Source organism: Oncorhynchus tshawytscha, linkage group LG07 (genome assembly GCF_018296145.1).
Source record: "Oncorhynchus tshawytscha isolate Ot180627B linkage group LG07, Otsh_v2.0, whole genome shotgun sequence".
In the NCBI taxonomy this organism is placed as follows: Eukaryota; Metazoa; Chordata; class Actinopteri; order Salmoniformes; family Salmonidae; genus Oncorhynchus; species Oncorhynchus tshawytscha.
In genome coordinates, this window is record NC_056435.1 from 28873541 (window position 1) to 28897063 (window position 23523).

General features: G+C 43.0%; 2 protein-coding genes across 14 annotated transcripts; one reads left to right on the forward strand and one right to left on the reverse strand.

Moving 5' to 3' along the window:
* Window positions 1-965: 965 nt before the first annotated feature.
* slc45a1 (solute carrier family 45 member 1) lies at window positions 966-14957 on the forward strand. Of its 13 annotated transcripts, none has more exons than XM_024426767.2 (10): window positions 1102-1255; window positions 8594-9061; window positions 9233-9325; window positions 9435-9659; window positions 9886-10757; window positions 10850-11003; window positions 11167-11343; window positions 11936-12141; window positions 12364-12604; window positions 13477-14957. In XM_024426767.2, the coding sequence occupies exons 2-10, from the start codon at window positions 8626-8628 to the stop codon at window positions 13500-13502; spliced, it is 2430 nt and encodes an 809-aa protein (XP_024282535.1). In that variant the 5' UTR covers window positions 1102-1255; window positions 8594-8625; the 3' UTR covers window positions 13503-14957. The 13 variants fall into 13 exon arrangements, 11 of the variants coding, with proteins under 11 accessions (XP_024282530.1, XP_024282528.1, XP_024282534.1 ...); XM_024426768.2 differs by having other exon boundaries at window positions 12364-12589; XM_024426762.2 differs by lacking the exons at window positions 1102-1255; window positions 13477-14957 and adding an exon at window positions 966-1091 and having other exon boundaries at window positions 8584-9061; window positions 12364-13274.
* Window positions 14958-15343: 386 nt separating this feature from the next.
* On the reverse strand, window positions 15344-18059 carry si:ch211-222l21.1 (prothymosin alpha). The gene is made up of 5 exons (XM_024426770.2): window positions 17864-18059; window positions 17029-17115; window positions 16559-16649; window positions 16355-16440; window positions 15344-16221 (listed from the first exon to the last, which is right to left on the reverse strand). The coding sequence occupies exons 1-5, from the start codon at window positions 17912-17914 to the stop codon at window positions 16153-16155; spliced, it is 384 nt and encodes a 127-aa protein (XP_024282538.1). The 5' UTR covers window positions 17915-18059; the 3' UTR covers window positions 15344-16152.
* Between the last annotated feature and the right edge of the window lie 5464 nt (window positions 18060-23523).

Below are 23523 nucleotides of genomic sequence, written 5' to 3' on the forward strand. Positions count from 1 at the left end.
TAAGAGCACCATATTGAAGTTGCCCATAAACACCCTTTGGGGTTGTGTTGTCAAGTTTGACAGTCACCTGGAGGGGAAGGAGTCTCGCCAAGAAATGGCCACATCGCAGTCTGCCGATATGGACAGCCCCATCAAGAGGATCCTTCTGGTTGAAGCATTTTGGGAGAGTGGTAAGCAGCCTGAAACCTATAGCAGTAGCCATTGCACGGCTTGAGGGAGACAATGCCATACTGTCTGATGTTCAGATGCTGCTTGCAGGTGTAAGAAGAAATCCGTACTGCCCTGCCCACTTCACTGTTGCGCCAAGCAGAACAAACTGCAGTCCTGACATACATAAAGCAGCATGAAGCCTTCTGCCTGAAGCCCATGCACGTCACAGAATACACGGGACAGTCAATATTCCCTTTTGTTGTTCAGTGAAATCGACTAATTTAATTAAAGTTCATTTTGTAACCCCACATTAATTTCTCTATTGAAAGGATTTAATCATGTCTACTTATGTTAAGGTTTGTGTTTGTCTCCATATAAATATCCATTGCAAAAATAAACATGTAAATGGTATTCATTTTAATTCCCATATTTCCATTAATTCCCATGGAAAGTTTCCACCTATGAATATTCCCCAAAATGTGCAACCCTAAATAAGGGTAATTTACTTAACTTTCCCCATAGGCTTCAGTTGGAGTAGCTGTGATGTTTCAATTATTTCTTAGCCCCTGTTTCACTTGCTGAAGGGCCCAGTCATCCCTGCCTGTAGCTGACATGGTTGAAAAACAAGTGAACAATTAATAAAGACCATACACAAACAGGCTCCTAGAATAGATTATGTTAACTTGAGGTTTCGCTCAAAGCAGCCAACTGAAGTAATGTAGTTAACATAAGTTCAATCACAAAGGCTGGTCTGATATAGGGGAGGTAATCAGGAAGGTGATAGAGTCCAGGTGAGTGTCATGAGGCGCAGGTGCGGGTAACGATGGTGTCAGGTGTACGCAATGATGAGACAACTGGCAACAACGAGGAGGAGTGGGAGTAGACGTGACAACTATGTGGATGGGACATTTCTGCTGGAATGGAAAAATGATCCGTCTAGGGTAAGTATTGCAATTAGCTACAGTATATGGCTGTACTTTGATTCTAAAGAGGAAAGTTACAACCCTTAACCATGAGGTCACTGAGAAGGACCAACAGCAATAGGGGATCCTCTGAAAAAGCCTGAGATGTACTGGCCAGCAGACTACGATTTCCTCCAGCCCCGGTAACATTCAGGTCCTAAATCTGTGGCATGCAATGTTTAGAAATGCAAAATTTCACTGCTGTGTCAGGCTAATTTGGCACATTGTCTCCTATTCCAGTCTGAAAAGTAATAGCCTGATTTCCATCCCTGCTGACATGCATAACTGACTTCACACATATTAGCCATGTACAACAGATGCACTCCTGGAACAAAGGCATTTGTTTTGAATGGGAAAACATTGAGCCCACAAGTCCTTTGTGAGCTAGCCAGTTAACTTTTGCTCACCTTTCGTGTAGTCAAACTTTTCCATGTGGTAACATGCTGGCTAATGTTAGCCCACCAGGGCAGGAATATTTAGGTAACGTTTAGCTAGGTAGTTACATTAGCTCATCATTCGTGTAGTCAGAGTTTCCCCCAGACACCACGGATGGTGACATGCTAACTAGTCCACCAGGGCAGGAATATTTAACGTTAGCGCTAACATGCTATCGAATATGCCTATTGGGAAAGTCCACCTACCCCATGGTGAGATACAGTTCAACATTAGCTAATGTAGCCAACTAGCCAACCAAGGTACCTAACTTGCTAGCCCACCAGGCGATATTTAGCTAGCTGTATCCCTATCAATTATTTACACAAACAAAAGGCTATCATTTACTTGTTAGGTTACTTAAAGCTTGTCGATGAGCGTTTGCATGGAGAAATGGAGTTTTTTCCCCCACCCTGCACCTTGAGTGATTACATCAAAGCTTGGGACAGGATGTGTAGTTCTGTATGATAGCCACATTAGCGGCTAATTAGTATTACTTTTTTTTGGGGGGGGGGGGTAATTACAGGGAAATGTATTGTTAAAAGTGTCCTTGCCCGAGAGAGATTTGCACGGTTATCAAAACATCAAGCCAGAGTAAGCCTACACGAAACACAGACCTTAAATGCAGTAGTTCTAAAATCCCCTATGGAAAAATGAACGGTGGGAAAAAAAATGGAACCATTTCTGGGTTTTACCGCTAGGTTTTATGGGTATTATGACTCATACTGTGGTACTCAATAAGAGTTTGGTAGCAGTGGATGTAGTGCATGTCTGTGTTGGTGGGTGGTGGTGTGAGTTGAGTGCATGTGTGCTAATTTGCTGAGAATCAAAGCAGGTTGTCAGTCCAGTTCAAGTGTTCAGCAGTCTGATGGCTTGTAGATAGAAACTCTCTGAGCCTGGTGTTATCAGACCTTGTGCTTCGATAGGGGCTGGGGTTTACAAGTTGCATAAGTTAACAAAGGTGTGGCAAGTGTTCTATTATGAAATGTTGGTGAGATCAAAGATTAACAGGAGGAGACACAGTATTGGCATCAGCTTTCATGTTGCTCATTATGGTTTATGAAAATAAAACTACTAGGCTACTGTACTTCTACCAGAGAGCATTTCTATGAAACTCCATTGCGTATTGGGCTAAAACTGTCTGGACACCACAAAAACCAAATGCAGATGTTTGTCTAGGTAGTCTGAGCCCAGGCTTATTTGTATGGTAAATGGTCGACACATCGGTACTGCTTTTAACTATTAGTTATTGTTGGCAATAATTTTAAAGGTCCAATGCAGCTGTTTTTATCTCAATATAAAATAATTTCTGGGTAACAGTTAAGTACCTTTTACTGTTATTGTTTTCAATTGAAATATTACACAAAAAAAGAAACGACAATAGCACAGCAAAGAGCAAATTCTCAAGCAATAATTTTGCTAGGACTGTCGGGGAATGGTATGAGCGTGAAGGACAGAACTATGAACTAGACTGGCCAGCAAAACACCAAGTTGTGGACTTGTGAGGCATCTGTTTCTCAAACTAGACACTCTAATGTACTTGTCCTCTTGCTCAGTTGTGCACCGGGACCTCCCACACCTTTCTATTCTGGTTAGTGACAGTTTGCTGTTCTGTGAAGGGAGAAGTACACAGCGTTCTACGAGATCTTCAGATTCTTGGCAATTTCGCGCATGGAATAGCCTTAATTTCTCAGAACAAGAATAGAGTGACGAGTTTCAGAAGAAAGTTCTTTGTTTCTGGCCATTTTGAGCCTGTAATCGCTCCAGATACTCAACTAGTCTAAAGAAGGTCAGTTTTATTACTTCTTTAATCAGGACAACAGTTTTCAGCTGTGCTAACACAATTGCAAAAGGGTTTTCTAATGATCAATTAGCCTTTTTAAAATGATAAACTTGGATTAGTTAACACAGCGTGCCATTGGAACACAGGAGTGATAGGCATACAGAGGCCCATTATCAGCAACTATGTAAATATTCCATTCAAAATCAGCCGTTTCCAGCTACAATAGTCATTTACAACATTAACAATGTCTACACTGTATTTCTGATCAATTTGAAGTTATTTTAATGGACAAACAAATAGTTTATTTTCTTTCAGAAACAAGGACATTTCTAAGTGACCCCAAACCTTTGAACGGTAGTGTAGGTAGGGGTAAAGTGGCTATGTATTATGTATAGATAATAAACTGCAAGTAGCAGCAGCATAAAAACAAAGTGGAGGGGGGCAATGCAAATGGTCCAGGTGGCCATTTGATTAATTGTTCAGCAGTCTCATGGCTTGGGGGTAGAAACTGTTAAAGGAGCCTTTTGGACCAAGACTTGGTGCTCTGGTACCGCTTGCCGTGCAGTAGCAGAGAGAACAGTCTGACTTGGGTGACTGGAGTCCTTGACCATTTTTGGAGCCTTCCTCTGACATCGCCTAGTATAAAGGTCCTGGAGGGCAGGAAGCTTGGCCCCAGTGATGTACTGGGCCGTACGCACTACCCTCTGTAGCTCCTTATGGTCAGACGCTGAGCAGTTGCCATACCAGGCGGTTATGTAACTGGTCAGGGTACTCTCGATGGTGCAGCTGTAGAACTTTTTGAGGATCTGGGGACCAATGCCAAATCTTTTCAGTCTCCTGAGGGGGATAAGGTGTTGTCGTGCCCTCTTCACAACTGTCTTGGTGTGTTTGGACCATGATAGTTTGTTGGTGATGTGGACACCAAGGAACTTGAAAATCTTGACCCGCTCCACAACAGCCCTGTCGATGTGAATAGGGGCCTTGTTCGGGCCCTCCTTTTCCTGTAGTCCACGATCATCTAATTTGTCTTGCTCACGTTGAGAGGTTGTTGTCCTTGTACCACACTGCCAGGTCTCTGATCTCATCCCAATAGGCTGTCTCATCGTTGTTGGTGATCAGGCCTACCACCGTTGTCGTCAGCAAACTTAATAATGTTGTTGTGCGTGGCCACGCAGTTGTGGGCGAACAGGGAGTACAGGAGGGAATTAATCACGTACCCTCGAGGGGCCCCCGTGTTGAGGATCAGTGTGGCAGATGTGTTGTTTCCTATCCTTACCACCTGGGGGTGGTCCGTCAGGATCCAGTTGCAGAGGGAGGTGTTAAGTCCCAGGCTTGTTGTAGTGATGAGCTTTGTGGGCATTATGGTGTTGAACGTTGAGCTGTAGTCAATGAACAGTATTCTCACATAGGTGTTCCTTTTGTCCAGGTGGGATAGGGTAGTGCGATTTGAGATTGTGTCATCTGTTGGGGTGGTATGCGAATTGGAGTGGGTCTAGGGTGTCCGGGAGGATGCTGTTGTGAGCCATGACCAGCCTTTCAAAGCACTTCATGGCTACTGACGTGAGTGCTACGGGGCGGTAATCATTTAGGCAGGTTACCGTCGCTTTCTTGGGCACAGGGACTATGGTGGTCTGCTTGAAACATGTAGGTATTACAGACTCGGTCATGGAGAGGTTGAAAATGTCAGTGTAGACACTTGCCAATTGGTCCGCGCATGCTCTGAGTACCCGTCCTGTTAATCTGTCTGACTCTGCAGCCTTGTGAATGTTGACCTGTTTTAAAGGTCTTGCTCCCATCGGCTACAGACAGCGTGATCTCACAGTCATCCGGAACAGCTGGTGCTCTCATGCATGCTTCAGTGTTGCTTGCCTCGACTCGAGCATAAAAGGTAATTAGCCCGTCTGGTAGACTCTCATCACTGGGCAGCAGGTGGCTGGATTTTCCTTTGTAGTCCGTAATAGTTTGCGAGCTCTGCCACATCCGACGAGTGTCAGAGTCAGTATAGTATGATTCAATGTTAGTCCTGTATTGACACTTTGCCTGTTTGATGGTTCATCTGAGGGCATAGCAGGATTTCTTATAAGCGTCCGGATTAGTGTCCCGCTCTTTGAAAGCGGCAGCTCTAGCCTTTAGCTCGGTGTTGGTGTTGCCTGTGATCCATGACTTCTGGTTGGGATATGTACGTATGGTCACTGTGGGGACGATGTCATCAATGAACTTATTGATGAAGCTGAGGTGGTATAGTCCTCAAGGGGCGGCAGGTAGCCTAGTGGTTAGAGTGTTGGACTAGTAACTGAAAGGTTGCAAGATCGAATCCCCGAGCTGACAAGGTAAAAATCTGTCATTCTGCCCCTGAACAAGGCAATTCACACAATGTTCCTAGGCTGTCATTGAAAATAAGAATTAGTTCTTAACTGACCTGCCTAGTTAATTAAAGATAAAATAAAATACTCCAACTGTGGTGGAAAAAAGTACTCAATAGTCATACTTGAGTAAAAGTAACAATACCTTAATAGAAAATGACTCAAGTAAAAGTCACGCAATAGTAGTAAAGTAGTAAAATATTACTTGAGTAAAAGTATGTATTTGGGTTTTAAATATACTTAAGTATCAAAGTAAATGGAATTGCTAAAATGTACTTACGTATCAAAAGTAAAAGTATAAATCATTTCAACTCCCCTTATATTAAGCAAACCAGAGAGCACAATTTGTATTGAGGGATATCCAGGGGAACACTCCAACACTAATTTACAATCGAAGCATTTGTGTTTAGTGAGTCCGCCAGATCAGAGGCTGTAGGAATGACCAGGGATGTTCTCTTGATAAGTGTGTGAATTGGACCATTTTTCCTATCAAAATGTAACGAGTACTTTTGGGTGTGAGGGAAAATGTATGGAGTAGAAAGTGCATTATTTCTTTAGGAATGTAGTTTAGTAAAAGTTGCTAAAAATATAAATAGCAAAGTACAGATACCAAAAAACCCAGACTTAAGTAGTACTTTAAAGTATTTTTACTTAAGAACTTTACACCACTGTTCCTCAATGCCGTTGGATGAATCCCAGCACATATTCCAGTCTGTGCTAGCAAAACAGTCCTGTAGCATAGCATCCGCGTCATCTAACCGCTTCCGTATTGAGTGTGTCACTGAGTCACCTGCTTTAGTTTTTGCTTGTAAGCAGGAATCAGGAGGATAGAATTATGGTCAGATTTGCCAAATGGTGGGTGATGGATAGCGTTGTACGCATCTGTGTGTGGAGTGATCTGATCTAAGGTGATCTAGACTTTTTTGTTTATTTTTCTCCTCCTCTGGTTGCACATGTGACATGCTGGTAGAAATGAGGTAAAGTGGATTTAAGTTTCCCTGCATTAATGTCCCCGGCCACTAGGAGCACTATTCTGGATGAGCATTTTCTTGTTTGCTTATGGCCTTAAAAGCTTGTTGAGTGCGGTCTTTGTGCAAGCGTTGGTTTGTGGAGGTAAATAGACAGCTACGAAAAATATAAAAACTCTCTTGGTATATTGTGTGGTCTACAGCTTATCATGAGGTACTCTACCTCAGGCAAGAAATACCTCGAGACTACCTTAATATTAAACATTGCGCACCAGTTGTCATTGACAAATAAACACACACCCCCACACCTTGTCTTACAGGGCGTAGCTGTTCTGTCTTGCAGATGCACGGAAAAACCAGACAACTGTATATTATCCGTGTTGTCGTTCAGCAACCACTCTGTGAAACACAAGATATTACAGTTTTTAATGTCCCGTTGGTAGGATAGTCTCGAACCGAGCTCCTCCAGTTTATTCTCCAGTGATTGCACATTGGCCAATAGAATGATGGTAGAAGCAGGTTACCCACTCACTGACGAATTCTCACAAGGCACCCTGACCTGAGGCCCCTGTATTTACTTATTTTCTTCATGCGAATGATGAGGATTTGGCCTTTGTCCGGGAGCAACATTATATCCTTTGGGTCAGACTCATTAAAGAAAAAATATTTGTCCAGTTCGAGGTGAGTAATCGCTCTTCTGCTATCCAGAAGCAATTTTTGGTCATAAGAGACGGTAGCAATAAACATGATGTACAAAATAAGCTACAAACAACGCGAAAAAACACACAAAATAGCACAATTGCTTAGCAGGCCATAACGGCATCCATCCCCTCCAGTGCCATTCTTCCAACCTCATAGTATGTATATATATATATATAACACAGTCATGTTTTTGACTGCACTGGGCCTTTAAATATGGATGACGCTAACTTCATATGTATTGGTGCTGAGGCTGCAGGTCTACCAAGAACCAAGCGCAGGGAACAGGAGGGGTGGTGGTGACGTCACGGGTGAGGAACGGGAAGGGAGAGAGAGGGAGAAGGAAAAGGGACGGAGGATAAAGAAGGGAGATGACTGCATCTAAGGAAAAAACAAACATATTTCTCTCATCCAACGTAAATATTCTAAATCATAAATATGATTGACTTGTTTACCAACAGAGAATACTGAAATAAATGACAGAGAAACGGTGATAAGGTAATTTCTTTAACGTTTCAATTTGCACGCTCTGCCCTGTCTAAGACCATGTGTTAATTCGATTGTATAATCTTCACCTTGACTCGAGAACAAAAATGTTTTTAAGTCAACGAGCATAACGTCGATGACAATTGGAAAATAAATGATGATAAACCAGACCTATCAAGCCGTAGACGCATGCCAAGCATGTTTAATGTTTAAGGACGTGTGTTTCACAAATAAATAATGTGTAGCCTTGCATGTTAAAACGTATTATTTGAGACGATTTGTGCCAATGGCTTTTTATAGCTCCTACGCATCCGATTAGCTTGTAACATGGGCAAAATACACCCATGAAAAATCTAAACTGAAAAAGCCACGGTGAGAGACGATGCCGCATACCACACTGCTGTACTAGAGCACATGGGTTTTGTGCACATCAACATGCACATTTGTTGCAGTGCGTCTTGCCCATGAGGAGTATAGTGCCATCATAGGCTGGCAGTGGCCTTACCGCCGGTTACCTTGGTGTCTACTATTCCTCTCCTGTTTTACAGTACTAGCCATATGAGCAGATGTTACCTTGAGTGTCCTCTAAAAGGAGCTTGCCAAAGCTACTAATACTTTATGGATGTAATTACTGCAATTCTGTTATTGATATGCCTCCTTACAGTAAAGTCTTTCTCCTCATACAATGGTACATTTACCTTTTGAACTTTAATGTGATTGCATTTTGATCTATGAATGAGAATCTCCTAGTGTGTCCAGAGTAAACTGGGCCCAGCAGAGTGATGTCATCTCCAGGAATGGGCACAGCCAGTGACCCCCTGTTGGCCAGCCCAGGAGGGAGGTCATCAGAGAGGTCATTGGGTGCCACAAATGATGGCCTCTGGAGGAGCTCCATGCCCAAGACTGTCAGCTTCCCATCGTCTACCACACGCCTCCTGAGTCACCGTGCCAACAACTTCCAGAGACACCCGAAGCGGCGGAAGCTTATCAGACCGTCCCCGCCCCCCCCGCCCAACACCCCCTGCCCCCTAGATCAGCTGGACCTCAGTGAGATGCCCCCTCGCCGCACCTTCCCTGAGCTGCTCTTCAACGGCTGTGTCCTGTTTGGCATTGAGTTCAGCTACGCCATGGAGACGGCCTATGTCACCCCTGTCCTGCTACAGATGGGTCTGCCCGAAGAGTTCTACAGCCTGGTGTGGTTCATCAGTCCTATATTGGGTAATGAAGTGGCAGGGAGAGATGAAGTAGATACAGAAAGTCCTGTTTGATTAGATAAAGATAATGCATAACTGTGCTTTGAATAGTAGAGTTAGATTATATTGCTGTTCCCATCAGCATTGCCCATTTGAGTGCCACTAAATCCTTCTAATTTCTCCTCATGGTTTTTAGGATTCCTGGTCCAGCCTCTCCTAGGAGCTTGGAGTGATCGTTGTACATCCCGCTTTGGCCGTCGGAGACCGTTTATTTTAGCCTTAGCTATTGGTAAGGAATATTCTGTCTTGCAAGGCTCTCCCTCCTCTGGTGAAACTCTGTTCCTGTTTTTAACTAATATTGTAGTCCTGAAGTGGAGTTCTCTGTTTTAACTTTGTAGGAGCTCTGCTTGGTTTGACAATGGTGCTGAATGGGCGAGATATTGGAGCTGCGGTGGCAGACACAGCAACCAATCACAAGTGGGGCATCATACTAACTATTTGTGGAGTGGTTCTGATGGACTTCTGTGCGGACTCGGCAGATAATCCCAGCCACGCCTACATGATGGACGTGTGCCTGCCAGAGGACCAGGACCGTGGCCTCAATATTCACGCACTGCTGGCAGGTTAGAGAGCACTATATGCACTAACTACTGGTCAGTCAGGGAACGCTATACACTACTGGCTGGCTATAACACTCACCACTGGTAGGTGAGACAGTAAAATGTACATATAAAACACTTCTGACAATGTAGAGTTAAACATAACCTATAAAATAAGTCTAAGATGTGATAGTGATAGCATAATGATGATTATATTCTATGATGATTATGTCCCACACACTCTATGCAGGCCTGGGTGGTGGATTCGGGTACATCGTGGGTGGAATTAACTGGGACCACACTGAGTTTGGGAGGTCAATGGGAGGTCAACTTCGAGTCATCTACATGTTCACCAGTGTCACATTAGTCATTGCCACGTGCATGACCCTCAACAGCATCCCTGAGCGGCCCCTGCCAAAGACGCAGCCTCAGAAGAACTCTAAAAACTCTCTAAAGAGCCCCATCCTCCCTCTGCCTCCCTCTCCCCCCGTCCCTCCGGGGGCAAGCCTGGGATTGGAGGAGGAAGATGCAGAGGAGAGGCTTTATAGCTACCAGTTCTCTGAACCCTGCCCCTCAAACCCTAACCCCATGGCACACTCCTGTAGTGCCAATGCACGCCTCTGTGCCGGCCTCACCAGCCCCATCTCCCCCCTCAGCCCCCTTACTCCTAAATATGGCAGCTTTATCAGTCGGGATAACTCTCTCACTGGCATCAATGAGTTCGCCTCATCCCTGGGAACCTCTTATATAGACAGTGTGCTCATCGACTGCTACACCGGACAGCCATCCCCACAGCCCCTTGACCAGGACACTGCAGCCCGACCACTGCCTCCAGGGGACACCCCACCTCCCCAGGGATCTCAACCTGGAACTGGGTCACAGTCTGGAGCAGTAGCCCAGGCTAGAGCACTAACCGTGGCTGGGACAGCGGCCCTGGCTGGGGCAGGATCCCAGGCCGGGGCTCAGGCCGGGGAGGCTCAGATGGAGGCAGGGTCCCATCGAGGTTCGTCCGCTGGTATACTTAAGCGCCCTCAGAGCCTTGCACTTGTGGAGGAGCCAATGGTGATCCAGAGTGAAGGGCTGGAAAATGGCCGCAGAAGAACCGTGACCTTCAGTCAGCAGGTCAGCCTGGAGTTTAATTCCTCTGATTAGTTTAACAAATCATCATGTTGAGATAATTAATGTTTCTGATTCTTCTTCCTCCTGTAATAAAGGTGGCAAACATTCTGCTGAATGGGGTGCGCTATGAGAGTGACCTGAGTGAAAATGTGGAGACAGCAGATTCACAGATGTCAATGAGGCTACTGTGTATCGCCATCTACAGGATGCCTCCGTCACTGCGCAGCCTATGCACTAACCATTTCTTGGGTGAGTCTTGTCACTCATGTCCTTGTGTTTTATTGTCTGTACGCCCACTAAGGTTGCGGTGACATCATCACTGATGATTTTAACCTATCTGTACTCCAGTGGAAGCTGTGTGAGTATGTCTATGTAAACATGAGCCATCTGCCACCCTGTCTTGATCCTATAGGTTGGCTGTCCTTTGAGGGCATGCTGCTGTTCTACACTGACTTCATGGGGGAGGTAGTGTTTGAGGGAGACCCCAGAGCACCCCATGACTCTGAGGCCTACCAACGCTACAATGCTGGGGTCAGCATGGGCTGCTGGGGCATGTGCATCTATGCATTCAGTGCTGCCTTTTACTCAGGTGAGTCCTACACACACACACACACACCAGTACACTCATAAACAAAAAAAGAAAAACACACATTTTTAAATACTTTATTTGAATCCACAAATCACATTACTTTCAAGAAGGATTCAAACATTTCAAAGGTCTTTGTATGCATGGACACTTAAGGAAACAGAAAACACCCTGTTCTCCAAACAGCTACGCTGCCTATTACAGCTGAAAAAGAACCATACCTAGCCAGTTACTTTGCTTAAGTCTTAGGCAGGCCTGCAAAATGGAGGCCAAGTACTGTGAGCCTATATACATTGCAGAGACTGCCAAATATCAGTGATACTAACTGTCCGAGGCCACTGTCCGTGGCCAGTGGGACCTTATGGACTGACGAAGGAGGGAGGCTCTGGCTAACTGCCGCATCGTCACTGTTGAGCATGTTCAACAGATTATTCAGTCTGGTAGCAAGTGTAAATCCACTCAACATTCCACACACTCACAAAAACACAGAAATAGAACACACACAACAGCCATCATTTAGATTCTTTATCAGATATAGTTGTTTTACAGGCTTTCCCCTTCTGTTATCTTCCTCTCCTCTTGTTTCTATTCATAGCCATACTGGAGAAGCTGGAGGAGCGTTTTTCCCTCCGCTCTCTCTATTTCTTTGCCTACCTGGCGTTTGGCCTTGGCACGGGCCTTGCTACACTCTCCACCAACCTCTATGTGGTGCTGTCGCTCTGTGTCACCTACGGGGTGCTCTTCTCCTCTCTGTGCACACTGCCTTACTCTCTGCTGTGTGAATACTACCAGAGCCCACAGGTTAGTGAATATGAATGGGTATACACTGAATACAACACATAAATGTGAACATATTATATAATGTTCTGAATTGGGGTTTTGTGAAAGTATTTTATACAGTATTGGTCAAGTGTTTTGATATAGCACAGTACTGTCTTTATAGATTTATTTGTAAAAATGTGTTTGTTGTAAAAGTGTTCACAGTATCAATCATACATGTGCCATCTCTCTCCGTTTGTGTAGTTCTGTGGCTCGTCAGAGGAAGGGACCAGGAGAGGGATGGGGGTGGACATCTCTCTGCTCAGCTGCCAGTACTTCCTAGCTCAGATCATAGTCTCCGTGGCGATGGGACCTCTGACCTCGCTGGTGGGCGGGGCCCAGGGAGTGATGTACTTTTCTAGCGCGATGTCATTCGTGGGCTGTCTGTACTCCTCCCTCTGCGTGGTGTACCACCTGCCCCCCCCTGAGGGTGAGCCTTCCGAAAGTGAGGCCCAGCCACTACTGGTGCACATTTAGACCCCCCCTTGTCTCACACTGCACTACACACTATCACACTGCAGCCTTCTATCACAACGCACACCGCGTATAGCCTACACTCTGTGTCTCTCTGCAAAGCACATACAGTACTGTACTCTCTCGCACTACTTAGTATAGCTCCTCTTAGAGCTTAGACTGACAGAGGCCACCGTTCTGCGGTGTCAGTGTGTTATAGTGTGTCCATGTATTTCTCTCCCATAATTTCCACTAAAAAGCGGCACTTATGTTAATTTTGTGCGTGCCTAAATAATTACGGCCCTACGGCTCCTATTCCCCAGGACATCAGGAAAAAATGTAAACAATCTTTGAAGGGGTTAATTGTTTTGGCCTCGCCTAATATATGCATGCGCTGTAGTCTCAATGCCCTGCATCTTCTGTTTTGGTCTGATGTCCGAGGGAATGTCTACCTGCCTGTTTCTCTGTCAGCACACTATCATCCCACTGTAGGCAGGCTTAGGGACTGTCTGAATGTGTCACCAATGACCTTTTGCTTGAAGCCCTGAATTCATGTAAGCACAGTAGCATATCTACAGTACATTTACACACACATGCAAGCCATAGGACCACCCTCACTCAATGTAGTTTGTACTATGTGAACAATAAAGAGCCAAACTGTGCCTCTGAGGTTTTACATCTTTCACACAAGGCACTCAGATTATTATGGTCATTATTTATTACCATTTTGACTTGACACTCACTAATGCGTTTACAAACATACACACAGAGATGGACCCTTTACTAAGCCATGGACATCACTCTGTCCTGTCACCTTGCTCCTGGCGTGACTGTTGTAATGACAGTGATTCTTGTCATTACCAGGAAGAGAAGTTGAAACTGGGGTGTGATTCGGCATTCCATCGGAAACCGAACAAAAAAGAAGAACAACAATTCTGTTGTTTTGGTGGCGAGAAAGAATTCAGGAAGATGCATGTGAACTATGCTTAAGATGGCGCTGGACAACTTTGAGAGGGAAGACTTTTGGGTTCATATTTGCCAACAGCAAGTGCTTATTTTCACCGCTAAGGTGCATGCTTTAGTTAAGGTTTAGGCTTGTTTCACCACACGACCCAAACTGGCTCACTGGTGACCCTCTCACATTTGGGTTAGTTATCCAGTCTCATCACACGCTGCTGCATTTATTCACTCAATTCATTTGATTATAAACAGCTCAAATAACATTTCATGTAATCAGCCAATTATAAAACATTGGTAAAATCATAGTTACTTTTCAATTGAGAAAATCTATGACAGGCTAAAAAAAACTTGCTCGGCATTGCTTACCTTGAACATCACTTAGTTGACACAGAGACTGTTTCCGGGCATTTTAAAAAAATGAATTGTTATCAATAACTCATGCCTGCGTTCAGCTTCATTTTAAGTTTCACTAAAATGCCCACCACCGTGAAACACCCCACTGTCATGAGTCATCTAGAGCTGATGCCTCAGCGGAATGTTGATCAGGGTCTACCACTAAAGCCTCCATAACAGACTGGACACGTGCCATGATGATGTCATGTTTCTGACTGGTTTCTTTTGAGAAAACAGCAACTGTATGGATCATCATGCTGTTGCAACTTGCTTCAATTCAACACAACATTTCTAGTATTTTACAATAAAGTGTTTTCTGATGTTCTTCATCCTTAATTCCAATATTAACTGTATTACTGTAACAGCTACTTTAGGGTTGAGTTCAATTAAAATGATAATTTTTACTTTTTGGGCTATTGTCCTTTTTTATTAAGCTCACTATCATAGAACTTCACACATTTTAGGTCTCCTCTATGCAGATAATTATGCATGTGTACTTTAGGCTTAATTTCCTTTTGTAAAATATTGGTATTAGATTACAGCTATGTAATCTTCATAACTGGTCATTATCAGAAAACCTCTATCCACATGGGGGTTCTATCAAATAAAAACGATTCTCAAAAATCAATTCTACCCTGAATGGACCTACAGTACCAGTTTACACCACTAGATGGGTCTAAACTGCAACACGTCAGGACTTCAATTGATTGACGTGTAGTGTAGTTCTATGGAGAAAAAAAAGCCAAAATCCAGATGACAAGAATCACCCCTTTCCCAGTTACAAAATCATCTTGGGAATTACTCCCATCCATATTCCGTCTTATGCCTTAAGTCAACTGACATCAGATACTTTACATGGCTAGAACTGTTTTAACTGAAAGCATCCCTTATTTAATTGTTAACACTAGTGTTAGGCACAATTGTAATTTGGTGTTAACAGTGTAAAGCATCTTACATGGCAATTCCACCACTAACCTCATTTTCATTATCTCCAGCACAATACCAGTGTCTACATGTGTTTAACAGCGCATTTCTGTTTTGTAGGAAAAAAGTTACAAAATTCAACCCGATGATATCAAGTTAAAGCAATGATTTTTAAAACCCTGAGAGCAAGAAAATATCCTCTCTATGGCTAGAAACTCGTGGCAGGGTTTGACATTTACATTTTTTACTTTGAAATCTACCCTGTGATGTCACAGAGAAGCGCTTTTTAGGATCTTAACCGCAGACCATGGAAAAGTACCGTTTACAGATATGTAGACACTAGTATGGCACTGGAGATCAAGAATAAGAGGTTGAAAAGTGGCAGAATTGCCCTTTAAACAGGTAAATATCCAGCACATTTAACTACAGCGTATGCAAAAACAAAACACCATGGTTAAAAAGACAAGACTGACTTATTTAATCATCAACAACCAGAATATACAAAGCAGTGGCCGAAGCAACCAAATAGCAATCATGAAATATAACTGCACTAGAAGAGAAAGAACACTAGGTTGGGAATGTTGTTCTGATATAGACCATTATAGACAATTTGAGTCAACCAGACAAAAAAATAACTGAAAATAAAACAGAAAAACAGTATCTTGGGTACAAACTTGTTTTAAAATGCATACAAAACATATGACCAACGCCTTAAGAATTAACAGGGGGTAATTAACATTGCAGAAGCCAGACCCCTAAACAGGATCAAGCCATCTTTGATCACGGAGGTGTTCTTTTATTTGTGCCATTGTTGTGTTAACAGATCAGTCAGACAAAGGATTAACTACTAGCAGCAGCACTAAACAAAAGGTATTAAAAAAGCCTGAACTAATAATGCTAACAATAGTCCATTAGCCCCTGCTTAAAACTTATCTTTGGTCTTTAGTGAGTCTGAGGTCACCTTGAAAATGTGGAGAAGGGTGCAGCTGCCTGCCTGAATCAACTGGTCAGCAGTAACAACAACAAACTAACATACTGATAAAACAGCATGGATCCTATTTGCACAAGTTTTTTTTGCGTAAGAAACCAATAAATAACATCTTATAAAAAAAGGGAGGAGGCCACTATGTTTAAGGACTCCAGTGCAATGTAATATCTTGGGGGCAAACAAAATCTGTAAAACATACATAAAGCACAAGCTCTACAAGGTAAAGTTGACAACGTCATGTAGACAGAGCTGCGGAAGAGTACAGACGGAGTGTTCTAGGCCTCCACTTCAGCTTCCTTTGAGTCATCGTTTTCTGTTTTCTGTTTTTTTGTTTCCCCTTGTTCCTGAGGGCAAACAAACATTTTTTTAAGTGAGGAGAGAACTTAGTGGCCAGATATAAAACAGTAATAAAGATGGCTCAACTTTTACTGTGAGACTATTGTATATTGACGGTTTTAAAATCGGACAAAACTGTACCTCCTCCTCAGCTGGGCGCTTCACAGGGTGGTCAACCTCCTCATCAGCAGCTTCTTCTGCATCTTCTTCTGCATCCTCTCCCTCTCCTGCAATCATGCATATATGAAGTAAAAACATGGGCTTCAAGCACCTCACATGTATCAAATAACCATTAAACTTTAAAAAAATATCCAGCTGTTAGTCCAAAGAGGGACATGAATTTACCATCCTCTTCAACCTCTGGAGTTACTTCAGAATGAATTGCACCATTTGTCTTCTCCTTTGCACCATTTGTCTCCTCTGCACCATTTGTGTGCTAGAGGGAAGGAATCAAAGAATGACAAACTTTAATATTTCACATAAATGTGGGTTAATTGTATGCATGAGTGATAAGGAATTTCTTTCAGAAAAGTATTCTGCAAAAGTTAACCCAAGAGTTACAGCCAACACGCTTCAGAGTTAAAACAGGGCACATGTTGCAGTTTATACTTAATTCCCCCTGAGAATAAGGAAAGGGAATGCAATGAGGTCCAACACATGCCTTAAGAAACATTTGTGCCATTTCACAAAATAAACAAAGAGTAGTGAGTGGGGGTGGGGTAGTTGGGGCTGAGTCTGGAGACACCTGTATGATGATGGCGCCAAGACAAAAGGCCATGAGGCTCCCAAGGAAATGAACTTCGGCATCAACTCACTGTTTCATTGCCAGGTGCGTCCCCACTGCCGTTCTCCTTCTTCTCCACCATCACCTCCTCGGCAACCTCTTTCTTCTCTTTAAGCTCCTAAAAATATGTTATTCTTGGTTGTCTCACTGACACAACTGAAGCATGTCCACCACGATGTGGCCATATACTCGTCGCCATCTTTAATTCGGATGTTTAAAATTGTAGTAACCTTTCTACATATCTCCAGTATTTACTAGCGGCGCATGCCCGACCACTGCCAAAGTGCACACAACGGAAGGCATCGGGAACTAGCATCGCTGTTCCCTACGAGAAAGATAAGCGTGCATACTCCTCTCGCACTGTGAAAGATTAACGTTATCCCTTCCCGCCATCGCGCAACAGTGTAGCTCGAGCGCATTCAATTTGAGGTGCTTTTTAGCTAACGTTTACTAACTAGTAATAACTTAAACTTGCTAAGGTAGCCACATTGCAAATGTAACGATAAAACTAGCTGGTTAGGAAAGTTAGTCACAGGCCAAGTCGCCAATAGTTTAAGTTAAATGTCACGTGCTGAAGTACAGTGAAAGTCCTTTCTTGCAAAATCAAAACAACGCAGTAATCAATGTAGTACTACTAATGGAGCTAGCGAAGTTATTGAACAGGTTAAATAGCTAACTAAATGTTTGAGAAATACATACTATGTTTCAGCCATTGACAGTGACTAACATTAATGTTAGCTAGCTACTTGGTTATTATTACACGGCTGGCTACTGTAGCTTGCTATTGCAGCTCAAGTTAGCTAGCTGGTGTTCATGCAGGCTTAGCTGAAGAGTAAAGTTGTTAGCTAGTCAAATTAATCACTCACCTTTGCTGAAATCTCGGTGGTTGTGGTCGTCTCTACTGCGGTATCAGCCATAGCTAGTTTGATTTAAGGGTATAATATGCTTCCGAAATAAATACTTTGTTTGATGTTTATGGCAGTGATATAAGCCTGTTTCAATGACACGCTGAGGAGAGAGTTATGAACACCAGCGACATCTGTTAGGCTCAACTGTAGTCCATTAGTTAGAATGGAGACGGTCGATCTAAAACGTAATTGGACAATCTAAAGTAACAAACACGTTTAAGCGGTTCTTATTGGACAGATTGTTGTCAATCTTCGGAATTTGAGCCCGATTATCAAGCTCCTCCCAGCTGTCCTTCTCCTAATTGGTTGAAAATGTAAAGCGTGCACTCTGATGTAAAGCATAAAGAAAGTGTTCATGTGATAACATTAAATTATTTAAATTGAAAGTATTTTAGGGATATTAACATTGTTATTTTCTCTCATGAATAACATTTGACATTTTAATGGTGTTTAATGTAAGCAATAGCCTATTCTAAGAACGTGCTTGAAGTGTGCGTTGATGAATGCAGTTCCTTTGTGTGACTGCAAGCATTCCCTACATTCAAAAACAACAATATTTTTTATCATTAATGCTGTTGCCAATTGTAGTTCTTTCTTGTCTTGATTTTGACATATTTGTATTCAAAACAAGTTGTCCTTGATTTCGTCCATCTAGAAGCATGTGTAAAGCCCTGGTAGAGACTCTTATCCCTTTGTCTTCAGTGCCTAAGTATCAAATTACAGCACAAAGATGATATGATGTGAAACCATTTACTAACTAAACCACACCTCTTGCCTCGGTTAGACTTCTCTATTTTAAACATGAAGGTCAGGAACACAGTGCCTCGTATGAAAAAAATGAGAAGGAGGCTTTTGTATTTGAATACAATAGCTAGCCTACATAAGCCTATTACAAGCAAGCCAGTAAGCTACCTACACTTATTCGCTGTGTCTGTGACTGTCTGTGTAATATGAAATATCTGAACTGTAAAGCACGAATGGTGATCCATGTGAATGTTAACCATTGCAATTCTTGGGCCAGAGTAATAATTGGGAAACAAGCAGTATGTCTAGTCAAATGCATTTAGAAAGCCCTTCTTACATCAGCTGATATCTCAATGTGCTGTACATGAACCCAGCCTAAAACCCCAAACAGCAAGCAATGCAGGTGTAGAAGCACGGTGGCTAGGAAAGACTCACTAGAAAGGCCAGAAACTAGGAAGAAACCTAGAAAGGAACCAGGCTATGAGGGGTGACCAGTCCTCTTCTGGCTGTGCCAGGTGGAGATTATAACAGAACATGGCCAAGATGTTCAAATGTTCATAGATGCTGGTCATCTATGAATGATGGGAATCATGGGATCAACTAGGCCTATGAGTTCTTTTCTGAGTTGTTTCGAAACATGTTTCATAAAACTTCTGATTCTGTGTCCCACCAATGCTTTATCCGTGTTCAGTATTTTTATGAAACATAACGCAATGGACTACAGGCTGAGGGCTGGTCAGAAATCATTGGTCTGTTTGGGGCCACGTATTCTATGGCAGGAAAGTCCACATGCAGTACAATGGCTTTGGTCGTAGGGTCAGCAATTAAGGTGTGGCCGTCTGATTTGAGTCTGACAGACAATGACGGCAGGAAGGAGAATGGGGTGTGAGGGGAGGAGAGTAGGGTGGTCTCCTTTTTTTGTGAATCTGGAGAAACTTTGCTCTGCACATTGGATTACTGCACTTGTATGGACCGTTGGCCACTTCTCTCACTTAACGCTACCAAAGCCTCGGAAGTCCTTCAAAAAAAGTAGCCCTAAATGTTTCCTTCACAGATTTGATGTCATGTCCAACATAGATTGTGTCCCATGGCCAAGATTGTACAGTATGTCTCTCATCGTTTTGTGGTTCATACTGTACATACAGTGGGGCAAAAAAGTATTTAGTCAGCCACCAATTGTGCAAGTTCCCCCTCTTAAAAAGATGAGAGAGGCCTGTAATTTTCATCATAGGTACACTTCAACTATGACAGACAAAATGAGAAAAAACATCCAGAAAATCACATTGTAGGATTTTTTATGAATTTATTTGCAAATTATGGTGGAAAATAAGTATTTGGTCAATAACAAAAGTTTATCTCAATACTTTGCTATATACCCTTTGTTGGCAATGACAGAGGTCAAACGTTTTCTGTAAGTCTTCACAAGGTTTTCACACACTGTTGCTGGTATTTTTGCCCATTCCTCCATGCAGATCTCCTCTAGAGCAGTGATGTTTTGGGGCTGTTGCTGGGCAACACGGACTTTCAACTCCCTCCAAAGATTTTCTCTAGGGTTGAGATCTGGAGACTGGCTAGGCCACTCCAGGACCTTGAAATGCTTCTTACGAAGCCACTCCTTCGTTGCCTGGGCGGTGTGTTTGGGATCATTGTCATGCTGAAAGACCCAGCCACGTTTCATCTTCAATGCCCTTGCTGATGGAAGGAGGTTTTCACTCAAAATCTCACCATACATGGCCCCATTCATTCTTTCCTTTACACGGATCAGTCGTCCTGGTCCCTTTGCAGAAAAACAGCCCCAAAGCATGATGTTTCCACCCCCATGCTTCACAGTAGGTGTGGTGTTCTTTGGATGCAACTCAGCATTCTTTGTCCTCCAAACACGACGAGTTGAGTTTTTACCAAAAAGTTATATTTTGGTTTCATCTGACCATATGACATTCTCCCAATCTTCTTCTGGATCATCCAAATGCTCTCTAGCAAACTTCAGACGGGCCTGGACATGTACTGGCTTAAGCAGGGGGACACGTCTGGCACTGCAGGATTTAAGTCCCTGGCGGCGTAGTGTGTTACTGATGGTAGGCTTTGTTACTTTGGTCCCAGCTCTCTGCAGGTCATTCACTAGGTCCCCCTCACTGTGGTTCTGGGATATTTGCTCACCGTTCTTGTGATCATTTTGACCCCACGGGGTGAGATCTTGCGTGGAGCCCCAGATCGAGGGAGATTATCAGTGGTCTTGTATGCTTTCCATTTCCTAATAATTACTCCCACAGTTGATTTCTTCAAACCAAGCTGCTTACCTATTGCAGATTCAGTCTTCCCAGCCTGGTGCAGGTCTACAATTTTGTTTCTGGTGTCCTTTGACAGCTCTTTGGTCTTGGCCATAGTGGAGTTTGGAGTGTGACTGTTTGAGGTTGTGGACAGGTGTCTTTTATACTGATAACAAGTTCAAACAGATGCCATTAATACAGGTAACGAGTGGAGGACAGAGGAGCCTCTTAAAGAAGAAGTTACAGGTCTGTGAGAGCCAGAAATCTTGCTTATTTGTAGGTGACCAAATACTTATTTTCCACCATAATTTGCAAATAAATTCATAAAAAATCCTACAATGTGATTTTCTGGATTTTTTTTCTAATTTTGTCTGTCATAGTTGAAGTGTACATATGAAGAAAATTACAGGCCTCTCTCATCTTTTTAAGTGGGAGAACTTGCACAATTGGTGGCTGACTAAATACTTTTTTGCCCCACTGTACGTTTAAAGTTGATTCCTTATAACACCTGGATGCTTTTATAAATATAATTAGATAATTGAGTGTGGCATTGGTGAGCCCTCACACAGTCATCATTTGGTCTAAGGTTGGGGCAGGACCATCACATGTTGTAGTTTTCTGTATGCCTGTGTATTTGCACGCGCACTCAAATGCACACACACACGCGCGCTTACACACAGATGCAGGCACCACACACACACCACGCCAAGCCACTTTGGAGTCTTTTGTTTATGGCCACCGTTTCGTTTAGCTTGTTGTGTGGGGGCTATTGTATTGCAAATGGAGCTACACTGAGCATCTGTTCCAGTATAATGCAGACTCACTCACTGTGGAATATTATCTTGTCAATCTCCTCTACCCAGACCCAGACAATACAATCAATGCTCAAATACGATAACTCCAGTTTTGCCTCTGATATGATACATGTATGTCATTAGTATCACGGTATTAAGAACCGTTTTCATTATTCTTACTATTATGAAATTAGACTTTTCATTTGTCCCCCACTAAGTGGGTGGGGTGAGCACCTGCTCCAGAGTATTAGAAAGTGGTACTGCATATCACAGATCACACCTGATTCCTCTCTCCTGGGTAATTTAAGGTGAGCCCTTCTGCTCCGTTTCTCACTCATCTCATGGTTTAAAGCTCAGGGCGCGACATATGGCATATCACGTGCCCAGAGCCATCCCACTGAACACGCTTAACTGAGCTCAAGGTGATTAAATCAAATCAAAGTTTATTTGTCACGTACGCCGAATACAACAGGTGTAGACCGTACAGTGAAATGCTTACTTACAGGCTCTAACCAACAGTGCAAAAAAAGGTATAAGGTGAACAATAGGTAAGTAAAGAAATAAAAACTACAGTAAAAAGACAGTGAAAAATAACAGTAGTGAGGCCATATACAGTAGCGAGGCTACATACAGACACCGGTTAGTCGGGCTGATTCAGGAAGTATGTACAGGCCACCAAAAACGGGGATCACCTGAACATGGTGCTGTAACAGCTTGTGTCGCAGCTCGGTAGGGGCCACTGGGCAGAATATTTTCATTTGCTTCTCTCCAGGTGCTCACTAGAGATGTCAGAGATCACCAAGATTGATAACAAAGCCCTCTTGGAGGTCCTAGATGGAGAGCGTTTTTGTTACATGAGCTTTTGACTCCACCTGGCCAACATTTACTGATGTATATGAATATCCTTCTTTGGCATTAGGCTGAGACAACCTTTAAAAGGATAGAACAGTGACAAGAGAGAGAATTTATGAGATTATTTGCATTTTTTTTTGCTGATATTGCTCATCTTCCATATCCATAGCTTGGATATTTCTACTCTCAGGTTGAAATGATTGGGACTCATGCATGTGCACCCTTTATATATGAAGAATATCAAAACAAGTGTTAAATGAAGGCCCAGACTTTATTTTCAGGGCACCCTCAAGAGTAATACCCTGGCTGGCTGGTTTGGTTATATTATGTTCACCAAAATACCGAAGCTTTATTTGAGGAAGCCTCAGAGAGCTCATTCAGTCATTAATCCCAGATTTGACTCAAATGTAATTATAACCGGTGGAAAACAGCTATAATTACATGGCGAGATCAAAGGGCTGTGTCAGAGTCATAGTGGGTTATCTCAGTCCATGGGAGTTTGTGTCTGGGAATCTTGTTTTTTCGTGGGGAAGAGGACAACTATTGTGTCCATCATAAAAATAAAAATAAACTTGAACTGGTAAATACTTACACTAATAGTTTAATCAAATACTTCCCAATATTTCCTGGTCATTAATGGCACTAAATCAATAGACGACAGCAAAGGAAATGCACTCAATGAAGGCTGACATAGTGTATATAAAGGCCTACAGTTACGGTAGTCCTTTTATTTTGGAAATGAAGACCACGTGGAGACCACAGAGCACTGAAACAGACATCTGCAATCTAATGATCCCAGTCTTTGCGTAGTCCGGAACCAAAAGAGAAGCAGTCTAACTGCCCGAAAAAAAGCAGTCAGTCCAAGCATTACTCATTCTCTGTGACTGGAAAATGGGGGCAATCAGAGAGGGGAGTGTTTGTGAGATAATTTCCTGTCATTTTTTTTCTCTCTCTCTCTTTC

Excerpts from the sequence above, each read along its gene's own strand:
- si:ch211-222l21.1 (XM_024426770.2), bottom strand. The coding sequence starts at position 17,914 with ATGGCTGATACCGCAGTAGAGACGACCACAACCACCGAGATTTCAGCA. Across the intron at positions 17,116-17,863 it reads CCACCGAGATTTCAGCAAAG|GAGCTTAAAGAGAAGAAAGA; the intron begins GTGAGTGATTAA and ends ACATATTTTTAG. Across the intron at positions 16,441-16,558 it reads TCCAGAGGTTGAAGAGGATG|GAGAGGGAGAGGATGCAGAA; the intron begins GTAAATTCATGT and ends GCATGATTGCAG.
- slc45a1 (XM_024426762.2), top strand. The coding sequence starts at position 8,626 with ATGTCATCTCCAGGAATGGGCACAGCCAGTGACCCCCTGTTGGCCAGC. Across the intron at positions 11,004-11,166 it reads ATGCACTAACCATTTCTTGG|GTTGGCTGTCCTTTGAGGGC; the intron begins GTGAGTCTTGTC and ends TTGATCCTATAG. Across the intron at positions 11,344-11,935 it reads CAGTGCTGCCTTTTACTCAG|CCATACTGGAGAAGCTGGAG; the intron begins GTGAGTCCTACA and ends TTCTATTCATAG.